Source organism: Pseudophryne corroboree, chromosome 4 (genome assembly GCF_028390025.1).
Source record: "Pseudophryne corroboree isolate aPseCor3 chromosome 4, aPseCor3.hap2, whole genome shotgun sequence".
Taxonomy (NCBI): Eukaryota; Metazoa; Chordata; class Amphibia; order Anura; family Myobatrachidae; genus Pseudophryne; species Pseudophryne corroboree.
In genome coordinates this window covers 738,097,309-738,116,552 of record NC_086447.1, presented here as the reverse complement: position 1 = coordinate 738,116,552, position 19,244 = coordinate 738,097,309, and the positions used below count along the sequence as shown (strand labels likewise).

At 46.7% G+C, this 19,244-nt stretch overlaps 1 protein-coding gene across 1 annotated transcript in view; it reads left to right on the top strand.

The window, feature by feature from the left end:
- The window catches only part of TTL (tubulin tyrosine ligase), a 63,625-nt gene that overhangs the window by 17,550 nt on the left and 26,831 nt on the right, over positions 1 to 19,244 (top strand). Inside the window, exons 2-3 of the mRNA XM_063918105.1 lie at positions 10,818 to 10,896; positions 11,456 to 11,688. Coding sequence (XP_063774175.1) covers positions 10,818 to 10,896; positions 11,456 to 11,688 — 312 coding nt within the window. The remainder of the gene's footprint in view (positions 1 to 10,817; positions 10,897 to 11,455; positions 11,689 to 19,244) is intronic.

Genomic DNA, 19,244 nt, shown 5'->3' with positions numbered 1-19,244 from the left:
GTTCTCACCTGGATTGCTGGATCTACACCCGGTTATTTCTCCTCGCATGCTGACCTCTCCGAGTCACCATCCCTCTCAGCGAGTCTCAGTTACCCCAGTCTACAGTCTTCCTATCCGGGTTTCCGCCAGACGTTCGTCCACAGACGTACAGGTCCTGCCGACGCAACCGCTCTAACAAGTAAACAGCTAGGGAACCCGTGAAACCTCCTTAAAAGATCTATGAAAAGGCTTTCATTTAGCCTGCTCGGCTAATCCTGCCTAAAGTCACCGATGCCAAACCGCAAGCCACAATTCCGGATTCACAAAACCCAGTCCCCATGACAGCTCTCCTGGTTCGCGTGGCTTCTACAGAAGGGAGGAGGTAAGAGGGTCCCCCAGGCGGGACCCGTCATTAAACCGCATTTTGATCGCAGTCTAGGGAGACGGACTGCGATGCTGGCGTGGACACTGTAACCAAGCAGGGACCCCACTATATCCACCAGGGCATAGGAGTACAGGTCAGATATACTAATATCCACTTTAATAAGACTCCATAGTACCAGTTGGTGAAGTCCAGCATAGGGGAGCCGGCGCTTGACCTGCAGCCCCTCCCTCGGCCCAGGGCGCCATCTACTGCTGGTGTTCCCGCCCTGGAGCTGCCTCACACTCTCCCTCACTCCCTAAATGAGATGCTGGGCACCATTTTCTAAAATAAATGCGCCTTATCTCCGGGACTGCAGGGCAAGGTCTCCTTTGTAAACCCGCCTGTACATCAGCGCTGTGGTTTTACAAGCACTTAAGTATTCTACATGTCGATTATTAAGACAGCGTTAGTTAAGAACAAGTGTACCTGTGCCAGAATATATTGTACAAGTATTCTGATATATACATCCGGTCTCAGACCGTGCATTGTTATATATAATATACATATACTAGTCCAGTGCAGTTTTTTTGTATTACTAAAATAATTATCTGCATTGTCACTGTGACTGTGTGTGCCTGTATCTGCTGTCTGGATTTCACTTTCAGTGTATCTTAGCTATATCACTGTATTCTGTACCCTAAGGGACTAGGGGGGTCATTCCGAGTTGATTGCTCGCTAGCAGTTTTTAGCAGCCGTGCAAACGCTATGCCGCCGCCCACTGGGAGTGTATTTTAGCTTAGCAGAATTGCATCGTTTTTATCGCAGAGCGCCTGCAAAAAATGTTTGTGTCGTTTCAGAGTAGCTCAGAACCTACTCAGCGCTTGTGATCACTTCAGACTATTCAGTTCCGGATTTGATGTCACACACCCGACCAGCGTTCGCCCAGCCACGCCTGCGTTTTCCCGAACACTCCCTGAAAACGGTCAGTTGCCACTCAGAAACGCCCACTTCATGTCAATCACTCTGCGGCAACCAGTGCGACTGAAATGCATCACTAGACCCTGTGCAAAACTGCATCATTCGTTGTGCCCGTACGTCGTGCGTGCGTATTGGGCCGCATACGCATGCGCAGAACTGCCGTTTTTTAGCCTGATTGCTGCGCTGCGAACAAATGCAGCTAGCGATCAACTCGGAATGACCACCTAGGTGCGTCTGGGTCCATATATAGTGCTTCACGGTATTTACTGATTAAAGTGTACTCTACTGTGTACTCCGTCACATAATACCGGATATATTCGCTGGTGTTTGTGTACTGTGTACGCAGTCACATACTAAGGAATTTATTCGCAGATATTGTACTTTGGCTGTATCGTACTAATACGTTCTGTGGTTGCATTCACTAATAATGACTAACACAAAGGGCAGGAAATCCGAGGACGCTCCTGCATCCTGCAGTGCATGCGCCAAGGATTTGCTTGAGGGGGAAGTTTTGTATGATGGTCTGTGTACTGTGTGCCATACATCACCCAGTCAGTCCTCGGCTCCTGTAACCAATCAGGAGCCACCTTGGGTGGCGTTCTCAACTATTATTATTATTACATTTTATTTATAAGGCGCCACAAGTGTTTCGCAGTGCCGTACAAAGGACAGTACAGGGAGACAAAACTTAGCATTACAGTAAATAAAAAAGAGAAATCAGGTACAGGTAACAAAGAGCACCACAATTCTCAAGACATAATACAGCTAAGATGTAAGTAGTGAGGATGTAATCATCGTACTACAAGGGGCTGGTGGCCATAGATGGAGATGAGCCTTTACCAGCAGGAGAAAAAGCGGTTAAAGATGTTCACTGAGTAGGGGAGAGCTGCGAGTGAAATGTGTTGAGAAGAGGGCTTAGATAACAAGAGGAAAGAGGGGCCTGCTCTGAATAGCTAACAATCTAGTGGGAAGGGTCGACAGACAGATGACATGAGGTGCAAGCAAGCAGGAGCTCAATACGCTTGTGACACGCCTTACGTCCACTATGGGACCTCCTGTGCAATTACAGCCACATATTGTCCCTATGGTAAATCCGCCTTAGGAGGATAATTTGTCTACCCAGTTGCAGCGATCCTTGGTTAGACATAAAACTGCCCCAAGTCACTCTTGCTTCACGGGGTCATCTAAGCGGGCTAGTTCCTTCTCTCAATCCACTAATCTCTCAGAAGATTCTTCTGATGAGGATGGGGAGTATACTGTCCCGTCAGACACTGACACAGCTGCTTCTGACGAGGAATCTACTACTCAGGTTGATGTCCCTGACTTAGTGGTTGCTATTAAGCAGATCCTGCAAATCACTGATGATGGACGAGGATTCCACTACGGTGTCTAAGAAACCTGATAAGTTTAAACATCAGAAGGTAACTAAAACGTTATTACCGCATTCTGACCATCTAGTGGACATATGACAAGAACCCTGGTCTTCTGCAGGAAAGATATTCTCCCTGTTTAAAAGGATGGTAGCTCGCTATCCTCTCCTTACAGAATTGTGTAACAAGTGAGAAAATTCACCACCGGTGGATTCCCATGTCACCCATCTAGTGGTGTCGTCTACTCTGCCTGTCACCACTGTCACCTCACTGAAGGAACTAACAGATAAGCACGTGGAGGGATGCCTGAAATCTATTTACCTCCTTACAGGTGCTGTACATAGACCCATAACTATAGCAGCTTCTTGGGCTGCAAAAGGAATTGAAGCATGGGTTCAGGCATTAGAGGAAGAGCTGCCTCAGGATATACCTGACATTGCCAGACAGTGCCCGTCTCACATTACCACCACCGCATATTACATTCAGGAGACGTCCATCCTGGCTCGCCGTATTCTGTTGAGGTCATGGAAGGTGGACGTGGACTCCGAAAAGACATTGGAGGTACTCCCTTTTGGGGAAGACCTCAATAAAATTGTGGCTGACTTGGCAGCTGCTAATACTGCCTTTCTCCCTAACACTACTCCTTCTGCACAGAAGGCAAAAGATACCACTTTTCGCTCCTTTCAGCCTCAAGGGAAAGCAAAAGGTCAGATCGAGACAATCTTGTGCTTCCAAAACCACAAAGCCCAAGGCTAAACAATCCTGGGCTGCCCGTCAGCCTGCTTCTAAACACGACAAGCCTGCTGCATGACGGGACAGGCCTTCTCCTGGGGGATCCCAGGGTGGGAGGCCGACTTCTGCGATTCACCCAGGTCTGGTTAAAGACCACTTCAGAAGCATGGGTGTGAGAAGTTGTCTCTCACGGGTACGCAGTCTCTTTCAAAAGGCGTCTACCTAGCCAGTTCTGCAAAATGGTTATCCCTTCGGGTCTGTTAAAGACGCAAGCTCTACAAATGGTTGTGAGTTCCCTCCTGGATACAGAATTGGTGGTGCCGGTACCGCTATCCCAGAGAGGCAGAGGATACTACTCAACCCTGTTTCTAGTACCGAAACCCAATGGGTCTTTCCGGCCTATACTCAACCTCAAATCACTGAACAAGTTTGTGAGAGTATCCAAGTTCCGTATGGAAACACTGCGCTCAATAGTACTGGCCATGGAACCTGGAGATTATATGGTATATCCAAGATGCTTACCTGCATATACCTATTGCAATATCGCATCAGCAATATCTGAGGTTTGCTATTGGCAACCTTCACTATCAGTTCCAGGCTCTGCCATTTGGATTGGCCACGGCCCCTCGGATCTTCACCAAGGTTATGGCCATGATGACGGCTCATCTCCGTCGCCAGGGAGTAAGGATCCTGCCATATCCGGACGACTTGCTGATCCTAGCAAACTCCCACGATATCCTCCTCAGTGATCTGCTACTGACGGTAAACTTCCTACAAGCCCATGGATGGCTCATCAACTGGAAGAAGTCCTAGCTGGTCCCTGCTCAGAGCATGGTGCACCTCGGGGCACTACTGGACACACACAGTCAACAGCTTTTTCTGTCTCCAGAGAAGGTCCTGAAGCTTCAGGACAGGATAAGATACTTCCTCTCTCGCCCAAGAGTGTTGATACACTTGGCGATGCAAGTACTAGGCCTGATGGTGTCGGCTTTCGACATGGTAGAGTACAATCAATTTCATTCCCGCCCTCTGCAGAGGTTAATCCTTTCCAAGTGGTACAGCCTACCTCATCGGATCAGGTCTCACATGATCTCCTTGACTCCGGAGGTTTGTCTATCGCTGACCTGGTGGCTATAGGACCAGCAGTTAAGCAGGGGCCATCTCTTCTGGATCCCCAACCGGGTCCTACTGACTACGGATGCCAGTCTGAGGGGCTGGGGCGCGGTGTTAGAGCAACACTCTTTCCAGAGTCGGTGGACCAAGGAAGAATCACTCCTCCCGATAAACATTCTGGAATTACGGGCAGTGTTCAGTGCTTTATCTCTTGCCCTGCCTCTGTTAAAGAACAGGCCTGTTCAAGTACAGTCAGACAACTCCACCACAGTGGCATACATAAACCATCAAGGAGGCACTCGAAGCCGCATGGTAATGATGGAAGTGTCAAAAATCTTTCGTTGGGCAGAATACCATCTGCCAGCAATATCAGCAGTGTTCATTCTGGGAGTCCTCAACTGGGAAGCGGATTTCCTCAATCGTTAGGACGTGCATGTCGGAGAGTGGAGTCTTCATCAGGACGTCTTTCAACTCCTAGTGGACAAATGGAGCCTACCAGATGTAGACCTGATGGTGTCTCGACACAATCACAAAGTTCCGGTCTTCGGATCAAGAACCAGGGATCCTCAAGCAGCGTTCGTGGACACACTGGCAATTCCATGGAACTTTCGTCTGCCTTACGTGTTCCCTCCAGTTTCACTCTTGCCCAGGGTACTATGAAAGTTCAAACAAGAAGGAGGAATACTACTTCTAGTTGCCCCAGCGTGGCCCAGACGGCATTGGTTCTCAGACCTGCAGGGTCTATCGATAGAGCGTCCTCTTCTACTTCCTCAACTCCCAGACCTCCTCGTTTTGGGCCCTTGTGTCTATCCGGACCTGGCCGGACTGGCTTTGACAGTGTGGCTCTTGATGCATCACTCCTGAGGGCCAAAGGATTCTCTGAGGCGATTATCCAAACTATGCTAAAGGCCCGTAAACCGGCATCTGCACGGATTTATTACAGGGTCTGGAATTCTTACTTCACCTGGTGTGCTGCTATGAATTACGATTCATACAAATTCAGAACTTCCAGACTTTTGGCTTTTCTGCAACAAGGCTTAGACTTAGGCCTTCGTCTGGCCTCCCTGAAGGTTCATATATCTGCCTTGTCAGTGTGGTTTCAGAGAAAAATTGTGTCTATGTCCCTCCTGTGGCTCCATGGATGTGTCTGTTGTTCTGAATGCCCTGCAAGAGTCTCCATTTGAACCTCTTGAGTCAGTGGACCTTAAATGGCTCACGGTCAAGGTCTTGTTCCTACTGGCTATTGCCTCTGCTAGGAGGATGTCAGACCTAGGCATTTTGTCCTGTCATCCACCCTTCCTGATATTTCATCATGACTAGGCAGTTTTTATAACTCACCCTGGTTATTTACCTAAGATGGTGTCATCTTTTCACCTTAACCAATAGATTGTGGTTCTGGCCTTCATCTCTTCTGGTTTGTCCTCCAAAGAGCGGTCTTTGGATGTGGTACGGGCTTTCCGTATATATGTGGAGAGGACTGCCTCTGTCAGGAGGTCAGATTCCCTTTTTGGACTTTTTGGTTTTCAAACGTGGCTGGCCTGTGAATAAGCAAATCTTGACCAGATGGATTAGAATGGTGATTGCACAAGCCTATGCGCAGGCTGGACTCCCAGATCCTGTTGCTATCAAAACCCATTCTACTCGGTCTGTTGGACCCTCTTGGGCGGCCTGCCGAGGCGCGTCCGGTGAACACTTGTGCAAGGCGGCTATGTGGTCCTCGGTGAGCACGTTCATTAGGTTCTATGCCTTCAATACTTCCGCCTCCCAGTATGCTTCCTTTGGACGCGGGTTCTCATAACCGATACGGCGCCTCCCCTCCCATGAGGAACTGCTTTAGGACATCCCCGATGTTTCCCTGTGGAAACCAATGTACCACGCTGCAGAAAAGTAGATTTATGGTTTACTTACCATGGTTAAATCTCTTTCTGTAAGGTACATTGGTTCCACAGGGCGCCCACCCTGACGCACCTAGCTTCTATGGGTTTGTATATTAGCCGCTGGTCCTTTCTCCTATTGTGAGATTGTGGTTCTATGTGATTAACATCTGCCTTCTCTTTTACCTGCTCCTGCATTGGACTTGTTAACGAAACTGAGCTTACAGTGCCTGGAGGCAAGGTTATAGAGGAGGCCCCAATGCATCCTGGTACAGTCTAAAGCAGGGGTGGCCAACCAGTCAGAGACAAAGAGCCAAGAAATCTTGTTAGGTACATCAAAGAACCGACTTCGAGCCGAAGGCGCACTTGCAAAAATGGGGTGTGACCTTGTGCCTGCTAGGCCACGCCCCTGGTATAAAATACATTGAAAAAGCCAGACTTAACATAAAATAGAATGAAAAAGCCACTTCTACATCAAATAATTGAAAAAGCCAGATCCGCATAAAATATATTGAAAAGCCAGATTCACATAATACACTTCAATTCCCCCATGTGTCACTCCAGCCAGCACCAGCCTGTGTCACTCCAGCCAGCACCCGCCCGTGTCACTCCAGCCAGCTCCCTCATGTGTATTTGGCTCACTCAGTTCTCAGTCTACGTAATGCTGCTGCATGTCTGGCTGGAGTGCAGTGGTTTACAGATCTCTTGTGGTCACGTGACTTTGAGTGTTGGGAGCCACATTTGAATAAAGAAAGCTGAATGTGGCTCAAGAGCCACGCGTTGGCCACCACTGATCTAAAGCTTTAGCCTCTTGGTGCGTGGATCAAGAGCCATCTCTACACCCCCAATGTTTCCCTGTGGTACCAATGTAGCTCGCACAAAGAGATTTAACCATGGTAAGTCTACCATAAATCTCCTTTTTTAAATAAGGCAGCAGCTTTTCCAATTTATTTCACTGGCCATTCAGTTAAATGTAGTAACTGCGTTGCGTTGAATAAATGAAAAAGTTCTGCTAAATAAAACATAGCGTTTTTCTTGTTCTAATTTCTTCTTCCCATGCTCTCGTGATTTACTGCTCTGCTCAGGGCTGGCGTCAGCTATTCGCTATGTTTCCCAGGCCAGTCACTTGTGATTGGCTGAAGATCTACCACAAATGTCTTTGAAGCATTCTTTAATAGCATTCTTTAATAGATTTGCTCCCATATGTATTCATAAAGTTGAAATTTGAACATTTTCAAAATTTTAGAAAATGATGAAACTTCACATAGATAACATAAGACAGTACATTATAACTCCTCAGTTTTCTAACAGCTCATGGTTTGCATGTATACTTCTGTCATGGGCTACTAAATCATCCTTTCCTCACCCTGCTGTTGGTCCTCCTACCTTTTTGTTCCCTTTCAATTGAAGAGGTTTCCTATTTTCTCATTCAAGATTTTGTCAGAGATGTTAAATAGTCTGTCGCAGTATGTGTCCAGAGCCGGGCGTAGGCAAACTAGGCAAATGCCAAGGGCATTTGGAATGCCTAGGGGCACAAGCAGCTTCTGCTGATTAAAATGATATGCAGCATGCCTATATTCTGTGTGTGACCGCGGCTGTATCTGCATATGAAATGCTATCGATGAAGCTGTGCACATCTGAGGCGGCTCCATTGCAGGCGTGCACTCCCGGCATGACTAGGCGATCCTTCCGCATAGCCCCACCGGGAGTGCACAACGACGCTCTTCCTTTCACTAGAATGGGGCGCGTCTCCACCATCATCTCCGTCATGGACGCGCGTGCGCCCCGGACGGAGACGCTCTCCCATTGTAGTGAATGGGGCGTGTGCCCGCCCAGACGGAGACGCTCTCGGCGTTAGGCACAGACAGAATCACGACTAGCATGGCTCCATCTGTACATTAGTGTATTCCTGGAAATCACTGTAACGAACATTTTGTATGCAGATCCAGCCACAGTCGCATATAGAATATAGGCATACCACATATAATTGTAATCAGCAGAAGCTGCTTTTGCATCCTAGCCACTTAGCAATGCAAATAGGATGCATTTTCAGCAAAAAAGGTGCCCAACGTTAGAAGAGCTGCCAGCTGACTAACGCCGGGCATCTCCTGCTGCATGGCATTTAGAGGAAGGATGTATGAGGAAACATCTGTATCCAAGCAAAGGCAGAGGTCACAGTGTTAGCTGCCGTGTGAGTGCTGTGTGCGGGCGGGTTGGTTGTTCAATAGTGTTCAGCATATGTTTAAGTGGCACTATGTGTGTCATGTGTATAAGGGCATTAATAATGTGTGGCATATGTGTAAGAGACATGAGTGTTATTATGTATATAAGGGCATTAATAATGTGCGGCATATGTGTAAGGGACATTATGTGTATAAGGCAGAGGTTCCCAAACTGTGTGCCGTGGCTCCCTGGGGTGCCTCGGGACACTTGCAGGGGTGCCCTGGGTTGGTGGTCCAGGACCAATTCAAATTATTCATGGTCAATATAATAGGCAAAACCAGTGCTGGTGGCTGCCAGTCATAAAATATGTGGCCAAACAGAAGCAAATCTTGTCCCTCACCACACAACTGACCCTAAGGATGACATATAAACGCGATCTACTTATTGAGAAATTTAGAAAGAAATATAACATTAAGAAATTTTTGGCCTAGGGTTGCATTGAAAAAAATTCTGATATTCTAGGGCGCCGTGATTCAAAAAAGTTTGGAAACCACTGGTATAAGGGCATTAATAAAGGTTGGTATAATGTGAAAGTCGCATTATGTTTAGAAGGGCATTAATGTGTGTCATATGAGTAAGGGGCATTACTGTGTGGTATTATGTATATAAATGCATTACTAATGTGTGGCATTATGTATATAAGGTTGCGTAATGTATAGAAAGGGCACTACTGTGTGGTCTAATGTGAATAAACAGCAATATGGTGTGGTCTGATGTGAATAAGTAGCAATTCAGTGTGATGTAATGTCAACAAGGGGCACTAAAGTGAGGAGTAACATATATAAGGTAAAGTGGTACTACTGTGTGATGTAACGTGAATAAGAGACACTATTGCATGATATTATGTGAATAAAATTGCACTTCTGTGTGGCCTAATTTAAATTGGGGGCACTATTGTGTGAACATGCCCTTTCCCAGCAAGAACACGCCCCTTTTTGGTCTGTGCACCGAATGTGTGCACTGTTCCTATTTAAAATAAAGGGGTAGGAGCACCAAAATGAGGACTGCTATGGGATAGGGGTTATGGTGCTGGGAAAGGGGTGCAGGGTCAGAGGCGGAACTAGCAGCGGGGCTAGGGGGCACCAGCCAAAATCTTGCCTAGGGCAATATATCGGTTAGGACCAGCTCTGTATGTGTCCATTGTATACTCTGGTTGACTTTGCATCACATAACATCCCTGGCACTCTGCTGCTTAGCATCACTGAACAGCACACTGAGGGTTGGGTTGATTGATTTATTGGTATCCAAACTTTTGATCAATTGCTCCAACTAAAAGTAGATTTATTGTGTTTTAGGCCAGGTAATTGAGTGCTGAAGCTTCCTACCATCTGTTTTCCCGTATGAGAATCCCACAACACTAACATTTGAAGGATATCGGTGGCACAATCCATGCTTATTTTGCCTGATTTTAAATTTTGTTTATCTTAAGTTTAAAACCTTAAGTTCGATTTTGCTTTGACTGACACCTGTCCTGGTGTGAATTTTGCAACAATCTTAATTTATTTTCTTTGAAAGCTCAGCAAGCACACTTTTATTCCTAAAGGTAAAACACACAAGGGCCAGTGCAACGTTGAATGTCGGCTGTAATTGTTCCTGCATCGACATTCACAAATTTCGACTACAGATTTATCAATACCTTCACCTGTCACCACCTCTGACCAATACATTTGCTATGAATTCTACCAAACCTGACCAAAATATTGGACATCGCTACATTTGCCCCATTCCTAACTGAGAGATCGACAAACAACAAGAGCCAGCTGAGCTGCACTTCATACCTCAGGAATGTTACAGTAATATTATTTATTTATTACCAGTTACCAGTATAGCGCACACATATTCCGCAGCGCTATACAGAAAATATTTTGGCCATTGACATCAGTCTCTGTCCTATTGGTGCTTACAATCTATATTCCCTACCACATGTGCACGCACACACTTTCACGCGAAGGTTAGTTTTGTTGGGAGCCAATTAATCTACCAGTATAATTTTGGATTGTGGGAGGAAACCGGAGTACCCAGAGGAAACCCACGCAAGCATGGAGAGAATATATAAACTCCGCACAGTTAGGACCATGGTGGGAATCGAACCCATTACCTCAGCGCTGTGAGACAGTAATGCTAACCATTACACCGTTCGTGCTGCCCAGCATTTGTTTAATTCTGCTGTTTTTGTACCCATAGGTCATGAACCAGGACTTGCGCAGCTGGTAAATTACTACCGCGGTGCAGACAAGCTTTGTCGGAAGGCTTCCCTAGTGAAGTAAGTGATGTCCATTTGGGTCAATAAATGTTGTCCTTGTGCAAACAAATGTAACTGCTTCTGTATCCTGCTTTATCGAAATTATAATATGTTAATAGTAGTAATTTCTATTCCAGAGTAACATTATATTAAAGCTTTCATACTGTATTTGTGAAGAAGACAGTTATACTCTATAAAAGATGTCAATTTTTTTTTTATATGGAGATCAGAATATACAACACAATTTCTGACCTATTTAAGAGAAAAGAAAAACAATATAGAATTATTTTTGAGGCATTTAATGAGGTTACCATGCTCATTGTTGTAACAGTTTTATTTTACACAGTATATTAAAGTATTGTCTCTCCTTTTCTTGTATATATTTGTTATTCATAACATTTTTATACTTTTAAATTGTCCACATATTCAGAGTAATTTTATATAAAAATATGCTATTGGATCACCAACTAAATGATGTTAGAAATGTACTAATTGTACTGTGACGGGAGAGCTCATATGACGTTATGCAGTAATTACATTTTAGACTATGCCTATAGCATCCGCACAACTTGTTTTCTAGATTAATCAAAACAAGTCCTGAGCTGTCTGAGTCTTGCACATGGTTCCCAGAATCCTTTGTGATTTATCCAACCAATCAAAAGTCTCCTGCACCTCGTGCAAGGAATGGCTTCCAAGACATAACTAACAACACCCGCACAGATGAACGAGAAGAGTTCCTGGAATCATTTAATGAAAGGAAGGAGAGCGGAAAAGGAAATGTGTGGATAGCCAAGTCCTCGTCAGGTGCCAAAGGTTAGATGCAACTATTTGTGGTACTGTATATTCAAGTAGGTTGTCACTAGTAAATTTTGGTGTTCATATTACTGTAGGTAGATCTCATCAGAAATTGTTTATTAGTTTTACAACCTTCCTGCTCAGTGAATACTTATATTTGAGAAATCCGGATATTATGCTGGGGTGAAATAAATAAATATATATATATATATATATATATATATATATATATATATATATATATATATATAAACACAATATCCATGGCTTTTACAGGTCATCTCTTATTAATTAAGGGTGAGGATTGTAAAATGTGCGTGTTTTCTGATATTTGTTGTATTCAAACGCATAATAAGGTAAACCACTGAAATAAATAAAACAGGAAAGCAGGGTTCAGGTTTAGAACATGGGAATCCCTGGATTAGCATAGCTACAATGCTTAAGAACATCATTAAACTTGTTCAGAACATTAAAAAGTGTAGCTTGCAGGCTCGCTTCATTCCCCACTCTCTGGGCTTGGTGGCTCGCTTCACTCACCCAGGTTACTGTTCCCATTAGATGTCCAGGTGGATAGTGAAACTGATACCCCAGGGGTCCCATGTTCTGAACTTGAGCCAAAAAGCAGAAATGTACAGTGATGAAAAAGAAAATATATATTGTAAAGTTGAGAATGCATTATGATTTTTTTAAAGGATTTCTCAGTTCTGGACAACTTTGTTGTGTAGCAGTTGGGGTGGGAACCCTACATCAGGATTCCCATTATTACATGATGCCTGGTACTAGACTGCGCCATCTATTTGAAAGCAGTTTACAGTGCTCTTTTCTGGTTTGCGGAATTGGTCTTGAAGTGCTATAAAGGGAGATTTATCAAAGATTGGAGAGAGATAAAGTAGAGAGAGATTTAGGTGCAGATGTACCATGCCTTGTAGAGTAATCAAGTGGAGAGAGAGAAACTACCAATTAATCAGCTCCTAACTCACATTTTTCATGCACAGCCTGTAAAATGGCAGATACAGTAGGAGCTGGTTGGCTGGTACTTTATCTCTTCACACTTTATGGCCAGGTACACATACCCTACGAAGTGTAGCTGGCTGATCTGACGGGCGATGGGACCCTGCATCGTGCAGTACGTACACACTTGCACAATGCTGGGGATGACGGTGCATTGTAGGATACCATGCTGAATTAGACACCATAACATTGTACACATTATCTTCCTGTTGGCCGTGCAGCACAGACGACCAGAAGATATTGTATGCGACCCTCGGGAGCACGTATTCATGGTTATGCACTGAACAATCCGATCTATAGGTCACTGCGATTTGGCCGGAAACGACATACCGGACTGAGATTGTTCTAGTGTATACACACCAGGGATGTGCACTGCCTCCTCTGTCATTAATGATTAAAATAATATTAAGAAGATACTTATGACACACATTCTGTGTTATAAGTATCTTCTTTATATTATGGTAATCATTTTCAGTGGAAAACCTGTTTCAAATTGATTTCGGAGGCACCGAGAACGGTACCGCCCGCTGCCAATTGTAAATGGCCGGAAGCAGGGGACGGGGCCAAGCAGAGGGCTGTAAAAGCCCATTAAAAAAATCACTGTCAGCAGCACCTATTCTAGAGCCTCAGAACAGCAGGGACGTGCTTTCAGCCCATATGAAAGCACGCCCCTGTCACTGCTGACAATGTGATTGGGCACTGGCTAGCAGCAGACTCAGCACTGACAGTGACCTGCATTCGGCTCTCACTGCCAGTGCTGTACAGGGAGAGAGAGCTAGTGTCAGCCAGTGTCTGCCTGCTCATCACGTTTGATGAGCAGGCACACTTTGCAACGCTAGACCCGGCATCAGGGGCGGTAGCGGGCATCTGGAGAGCTGTAGCAGGCGGAGGCGGAGGCTGGACTTTAGTGGTGGGACTTAAGCTGCGGCGGCGGGACTTAAGCAGCGGGCATCGGCGGTGGAGACAGGACTTAGCGGGCATTTTGGCTGCAGGCCTGGATCATAGATCCAGTCCCTGTCAGCCATTAAGGCACAGTGGAACACTTTGCAACCATTACCAGTTCAAAAATTAAAGATGGCCGCTGCGAGCCAATCATGTCTTGCTGCGTCATCGCCCCGCCCCCTCGGCTGGCTTATATAAGCCAGTGCGAGGCAGCGGTTGGGCAGTTCGTCGGCGGGGAGGGAGTATGGAAGAGCTCCTGAAGAAAGAAGTCTCCGGAAGCCCTGGGGGAAAGAGCTTAAAGCCACCACCCCCAGATGAATATACAAGAAGAAGACGTGCCAGTGGGCCCTTTATGTCCGGGCATGCTGGCACTTGTGGTTCTCCAAGTGCCAGCATGCTGGGGCAGGGTTGCTGGGACCTGTAGGCCACCTGTAAAGAACAATATTAACATACAATGAACCCCGCATCCACCGCCACCAGGGATTTTTTTTTTTTTTGGGGGGGGTCTCCACTTTTTGAGGAATTCCAGCCCTGGGCTGACTAGTTTAGGGTTGGTTAATGTGATGGCAGGGGGACCCCACACTGAGTGTCCCTCCTGCTATGGCATTTTCCTCCTTGCTGGTTGGGCCTGGTGGTGTTAAATGGGGACACTGCACACATTTTTTTTGTGTGTGTGTGTTGGGGAAGGGGTGGGGGGGGGGGGGGGGGGAGTTTAATTAGCCTCCCCAGTCATAGAACTCACTGCGCGTCACTGATACACACCCTATCACTCTCCAAAACTTAATACATCTCCCATACAGTACCAAAAAGTCACCTCCTGTAATTCTTTAAAAACAGCCTGTATACCGGCAGAAGCAGATTGGTTGGTACTTTTAATCTCTCTCTAAGCGTTGATAAATCTCCCCCTCTGAGTCCTTTTTACATTGTGACTAGCAGGTGCTGCGTTAACATTAATCCCCCTGGGTCTTTAATTCCACCTGCTCAGCCAGTGTAGTAGCATCTGAGAATTGTCAGAGCCTTGAGCCAGAACTTTATTTTAAGGCTTATTATTCATTCCGTTTGGCTGATTATCTTGTTACTATGATTTTAATGGCTAAGACCTGGTAAGGGGCAAAGGCGGAAGAACATACATTTTATAAATGCGTTCTCCCGAAAACAGCACATCACAAAATAAACTGTTTTAAACCAGGATGGGTGTCTGTAAGGCATCTGCAATGTGCCCCATTGTTCTTTAATCTAGGTAAAGTGTAATGATTAGGGCCTAATTCCGATTTGTACACTGTTAGCATCGCTGCTGGGTCCTTGCACGCAGCAGTGATGCTAACATATGCTAATGCAGCAGGAGGTATCTGGTGTAATAGACTCCTCCTGCTTGCATGTCTGATCCTCAGGGCTGGCGACAGGAGGGGTCAAAGGGGACACCTGCACTGGGACCCAAGGAACACAGGGGCCCCAAGGATATGCCACTTAGTGCTCGGCAGGGATGTGAGCCGTCTTGTCCAAATAGGGCAGCGAGCTGTAGGCTGTATGGGCGCAGCCTCTGAGTGACAGGAGTCTCTCACACACAATAACTGTGCGACGCGAGTGTGCGTCCGCTCTGTTGCAGGCAGTTACGGGACATGGCAGCAGCTCCACTGGCTAGGATTCCAGTGCCCTGCGCTGGCCTCTTCTGGTGAGGTGTGAGGGCTGCATGGTACCTACGGTGTGTGTTCAGGCCTGGATACTGGGGAGTGCAGCACAGGTGAGTCTCTCCCCTGGGTAAAAGTGGATTGGTGAGGGGATACATGGCTTTGGGATGGGGTAGTTGAGGTGGGGATGCAGCATGGAATCATTGGGGAGAGACAGACTGTGGGGTATATGGGAGGAAGGAGAGAGGGAAACACAGACTGTGGTGTGTGTGGGGGAGGAAGAAGAGATATACATATCTATATATTTGTATAAATATTTTATTTATCTATTAACACTTTCTTATCTAGCGCAGCAAATTCCATTGTGCATATATATTAATATCTATATAGAGAGAAATATATATCACTGTATGGGGCCCCAATATTTCTGTTGCTGGCACTGGTGCTCCTCTGCTGTGTCCGATGATGCAGCATTGTGTCACTCTGCGGGACCATTCGCCTTCTGCGTAACAATCAAGTTAGTCAGACTAGGTGCAGCTTCTTAAACGGGGCCAGGAAATCTGCATTGGCAGATGCAGACTCTGGCCTTGGCACTCCCCAAAAATGGGGCAACACGCCACCATTTTCAGGAATGTTGGCCAGCACCACCCCTACCCCACAGGGATGCGGTCAAGATCCCGCCGGACAGAATCCCGGCGGTCGGAATACCAACACCGGAATCCCGAACTGCACAATCCCAACATATTCTCCCTCTGTGGGTGTCCACGACATCCATAGAGGGAGAATAAATTAGTGTGCCCGCAACGTGGCGAGCGCAGCGAGCCCGCAAGGGGCTGCGTTGCGCTCGCCCCTTGTCGGGATTGTGCCGGTCAGGATTCCAGTGTTGGAATTTCGACCGCCGGGATAACGTCCGGCGGGATTTTGTACTGATCCCACCCCACAGGGTGGGGACATATATGTATCTGACACTGCTGGGGGGAATATCATGTGTATCTGGCACTGCTGGGGGGCATATCATGTGTAGCTGGCACTGCTGGGGGGCATATCATGTGTAGCTGGCACTGCTGGGGGGCATATCATGTGTACCTGGCACTGCTGGGGGGCATATCATGTGTACCTGGCACTGCTGGGGGGCATATCATGTGTATCTGGCACTGCTGCGGGGCATATAGTGTATCTGGCACTGCTGCGGGGCATATCATGTTATCTGGCACTGCTGGCGGGCATATCATGTGTAGCTGGCACTGCTGGTGGGCATATCATGTGTAGCTGGAACTGCTGCGGGGCCTATTATGTGTAGCTGGCACTGCTGCGGGGCATATCATGTGTATCTGGCACTGCTGAGGGGCATACCATGTGTATCTGGCACTACTGGGGGGCATATCATGTGTAGCTGGCACTGCTGGGGGGCATATCATGTGTAGCTGGCACTGCTGGGAGGCATATCACGTGTAGCTGGCACTGCTGGGGGGCATATCATGTGTAGCTATCGCTGCTGGGGGGCATATCGTGTAGCTGGCACTGCTGGGGGGTCATACCATGTGTATCTGGCACTGCTGGGGGGCATATCATGTCTATCTGGCATTGCTGCGGGGCATACCATGTGTACCTGGCACTTATGGTTGGCATATAATGTGTAGCTGGCACTGCTGGTGGGCATATCATGTCTATCTGGCACTGCTGGGGGGCATATGTCTATCTGGCACTGCACTACTGGGGTCATGATGTGTATCTTGCACTATACTGGAGACATTATGTGTAAGGAACACTACTGTGGCTGTTATGTGTAAGGCTGCTAATTGTGTGCATAGAGGGGGTGTGAAAATATATTTATATTTTGATAATATGAAGTTGTGAGGCCACGCCCAGTTTTGCAGGAGCACGTGGGGGGGTGCTTTGACATTTTCTTGCTTAGGGTGCTAGTAGGCCTGTAGCCGGGCACTGCTACCCCACCCACAAACAGCTGCAGCCTGTCAGTCAGGCTGCGGCTTCTCTGGCATTGTGAGCGTGGTGGCAAAACGGGTCCTGCGTATGCGCAGATGACTGAACATCAGATTAGTACGTAAACCACTGGGAATCAGACCCTTAATACACTTTAGTGAGAACCTGACTTGTGTTACCATTGATAGAAAGAAACTCCGGAACAGCAGCACAATGGATGCTGGCTTCAGCTTTTGCTAATGTGTCCATACCCCTAATCATAGTCCCCATGGCACTGCTATATGCAGTGCTTTTTTCTGCTTTAATCCCATATACTAAATTGCAGTGCCGTAACTAGCAGTGTGCTAGCGGTGCCTTGCCCACAGCGCAAATGCACTGTGGGCGCAATACCACCAGCAGCACCCGCACGACTGTGACCCTGCTGCCGCCACTATCAATCAAGCACCTGTGACAAGCTGGTCCTCTGCCTGGCCGGCCGGCCGCCCGCCCACCAGGCGGCCTGCCTGCAAATCTTCTTGCCCGCTCGCCCCTGCCGTAAAGTGAGGGAGTGCCCGGGTCCTGCTGGCCATCTGCTACTTCTCACAGCAGCAGCACAATAAAGTTTATGTGCGACGCCTGACGTAACGACGCGCTTCTAGAGGAGAGAGGAGCCGGCGCACTGGAGGAGCAAGCAGCCCCTTTCAGGAGAAAATGGAAGGCCGGGCAATTAAGTTTTGAAGCAGGCTGAAGAGGGCTTTTGTGCCTGGCTGCACAGTGAGTGTGTGTGTGTTTGTGCCTGTGTGTATATATGTTTGTTTGTGTATAGCTGCAGAGATAGAGAGAGTGAGAGCGAGAGAGAGAGAGAGAGAGAGAGTGTGTGTAGGTCTACCTGGTGCAATGTATAAAAAGAAACAGGGCTCTACCTGGTGCAGCAGGTCTACCTGGTGCAATGTATAAAAAGAAACAGGGCCCTACCTGGTGCAATGTATAAAAGGAAATGGGGCTCTACCTGGTGCAGTATGTAAAAGAGGGAGCTACCTGGTCCTCTCTTATCAGCAGGCTGTCCCTGCTGGATTTACAACCAGTACACAGACAGCAACCAGCATACAATTCTACCTTGATCTTCCTTTCTGGGAAACATATAGAAGGACTGGACTATATAGTTGGTGAGCTTTTGGGACCCCAATGTTCCTGATATAGTGTGTGATAAAAAAAAAACGAGTGTAACAGAACTTTAAAAAAAAAAACAAAAAAAAGTTTTTACCACTATGGAAATACTTATGTACTGTTAATGGTGAATATACCTACAATTGCTGAATTTCCATATATGACTTATCAGGACTGTTATTTGTTTTATATGATAAAATGAACTTTGTTTTATTTATTTTGATTCATATAATTTTGGTGCTTGTTACATTATTTATATACATTATAGATATATTTGTGTGTGGAGGGTAGGCGCTGCCTTCTTCTTCGGTGTGTGTGTATATACACACATACACATGTACGGAAACCCCGTATGAAAATCCTGCGTTTGCCACTGCTTAGGGTAACCTTTATGAAATGTTGGAGAGAGATAAAGTGGAGAGAAATATAAAGTACCAACCAATCAGCTTTAACTATCCTGGTATGCGCTGTGCTAGAAAAATGACTATATATATGAATAAAGCTGATCGGTAGGACTTTGTAAGATTGTGCTCTTAACAAAGTTTTCTCTAACGTCCTAGTGGATGCTGGGGACTCCGAAAGGACCATGGGGAATAGCGGCTCCGCAGGAGACTGGGCACAAAGTAAAAGCTTTAGGACTAGCTGGTGTGCACTGGCTCCTCCCCCCATGACCCTCCTCCAAGCCTCAGTTAGATTTTGTGCCCGAACGAGAAGGGTGCAATCTAGGTGGCTCTCCTGAGCTGCTTAGAGTAAAAGTTTAAATAGGTTTTTTATTTTCGGTGAGACCTGCTGGCAACAGGCTCACTGCATCGAGGGACTTAGGGGAGAGAAACGAACTCACCTGCGTGCAGAGTGGATTGGGTTTCTTAGGCTACTGGACATTAGCTCCAGAGGGACGATCACAGG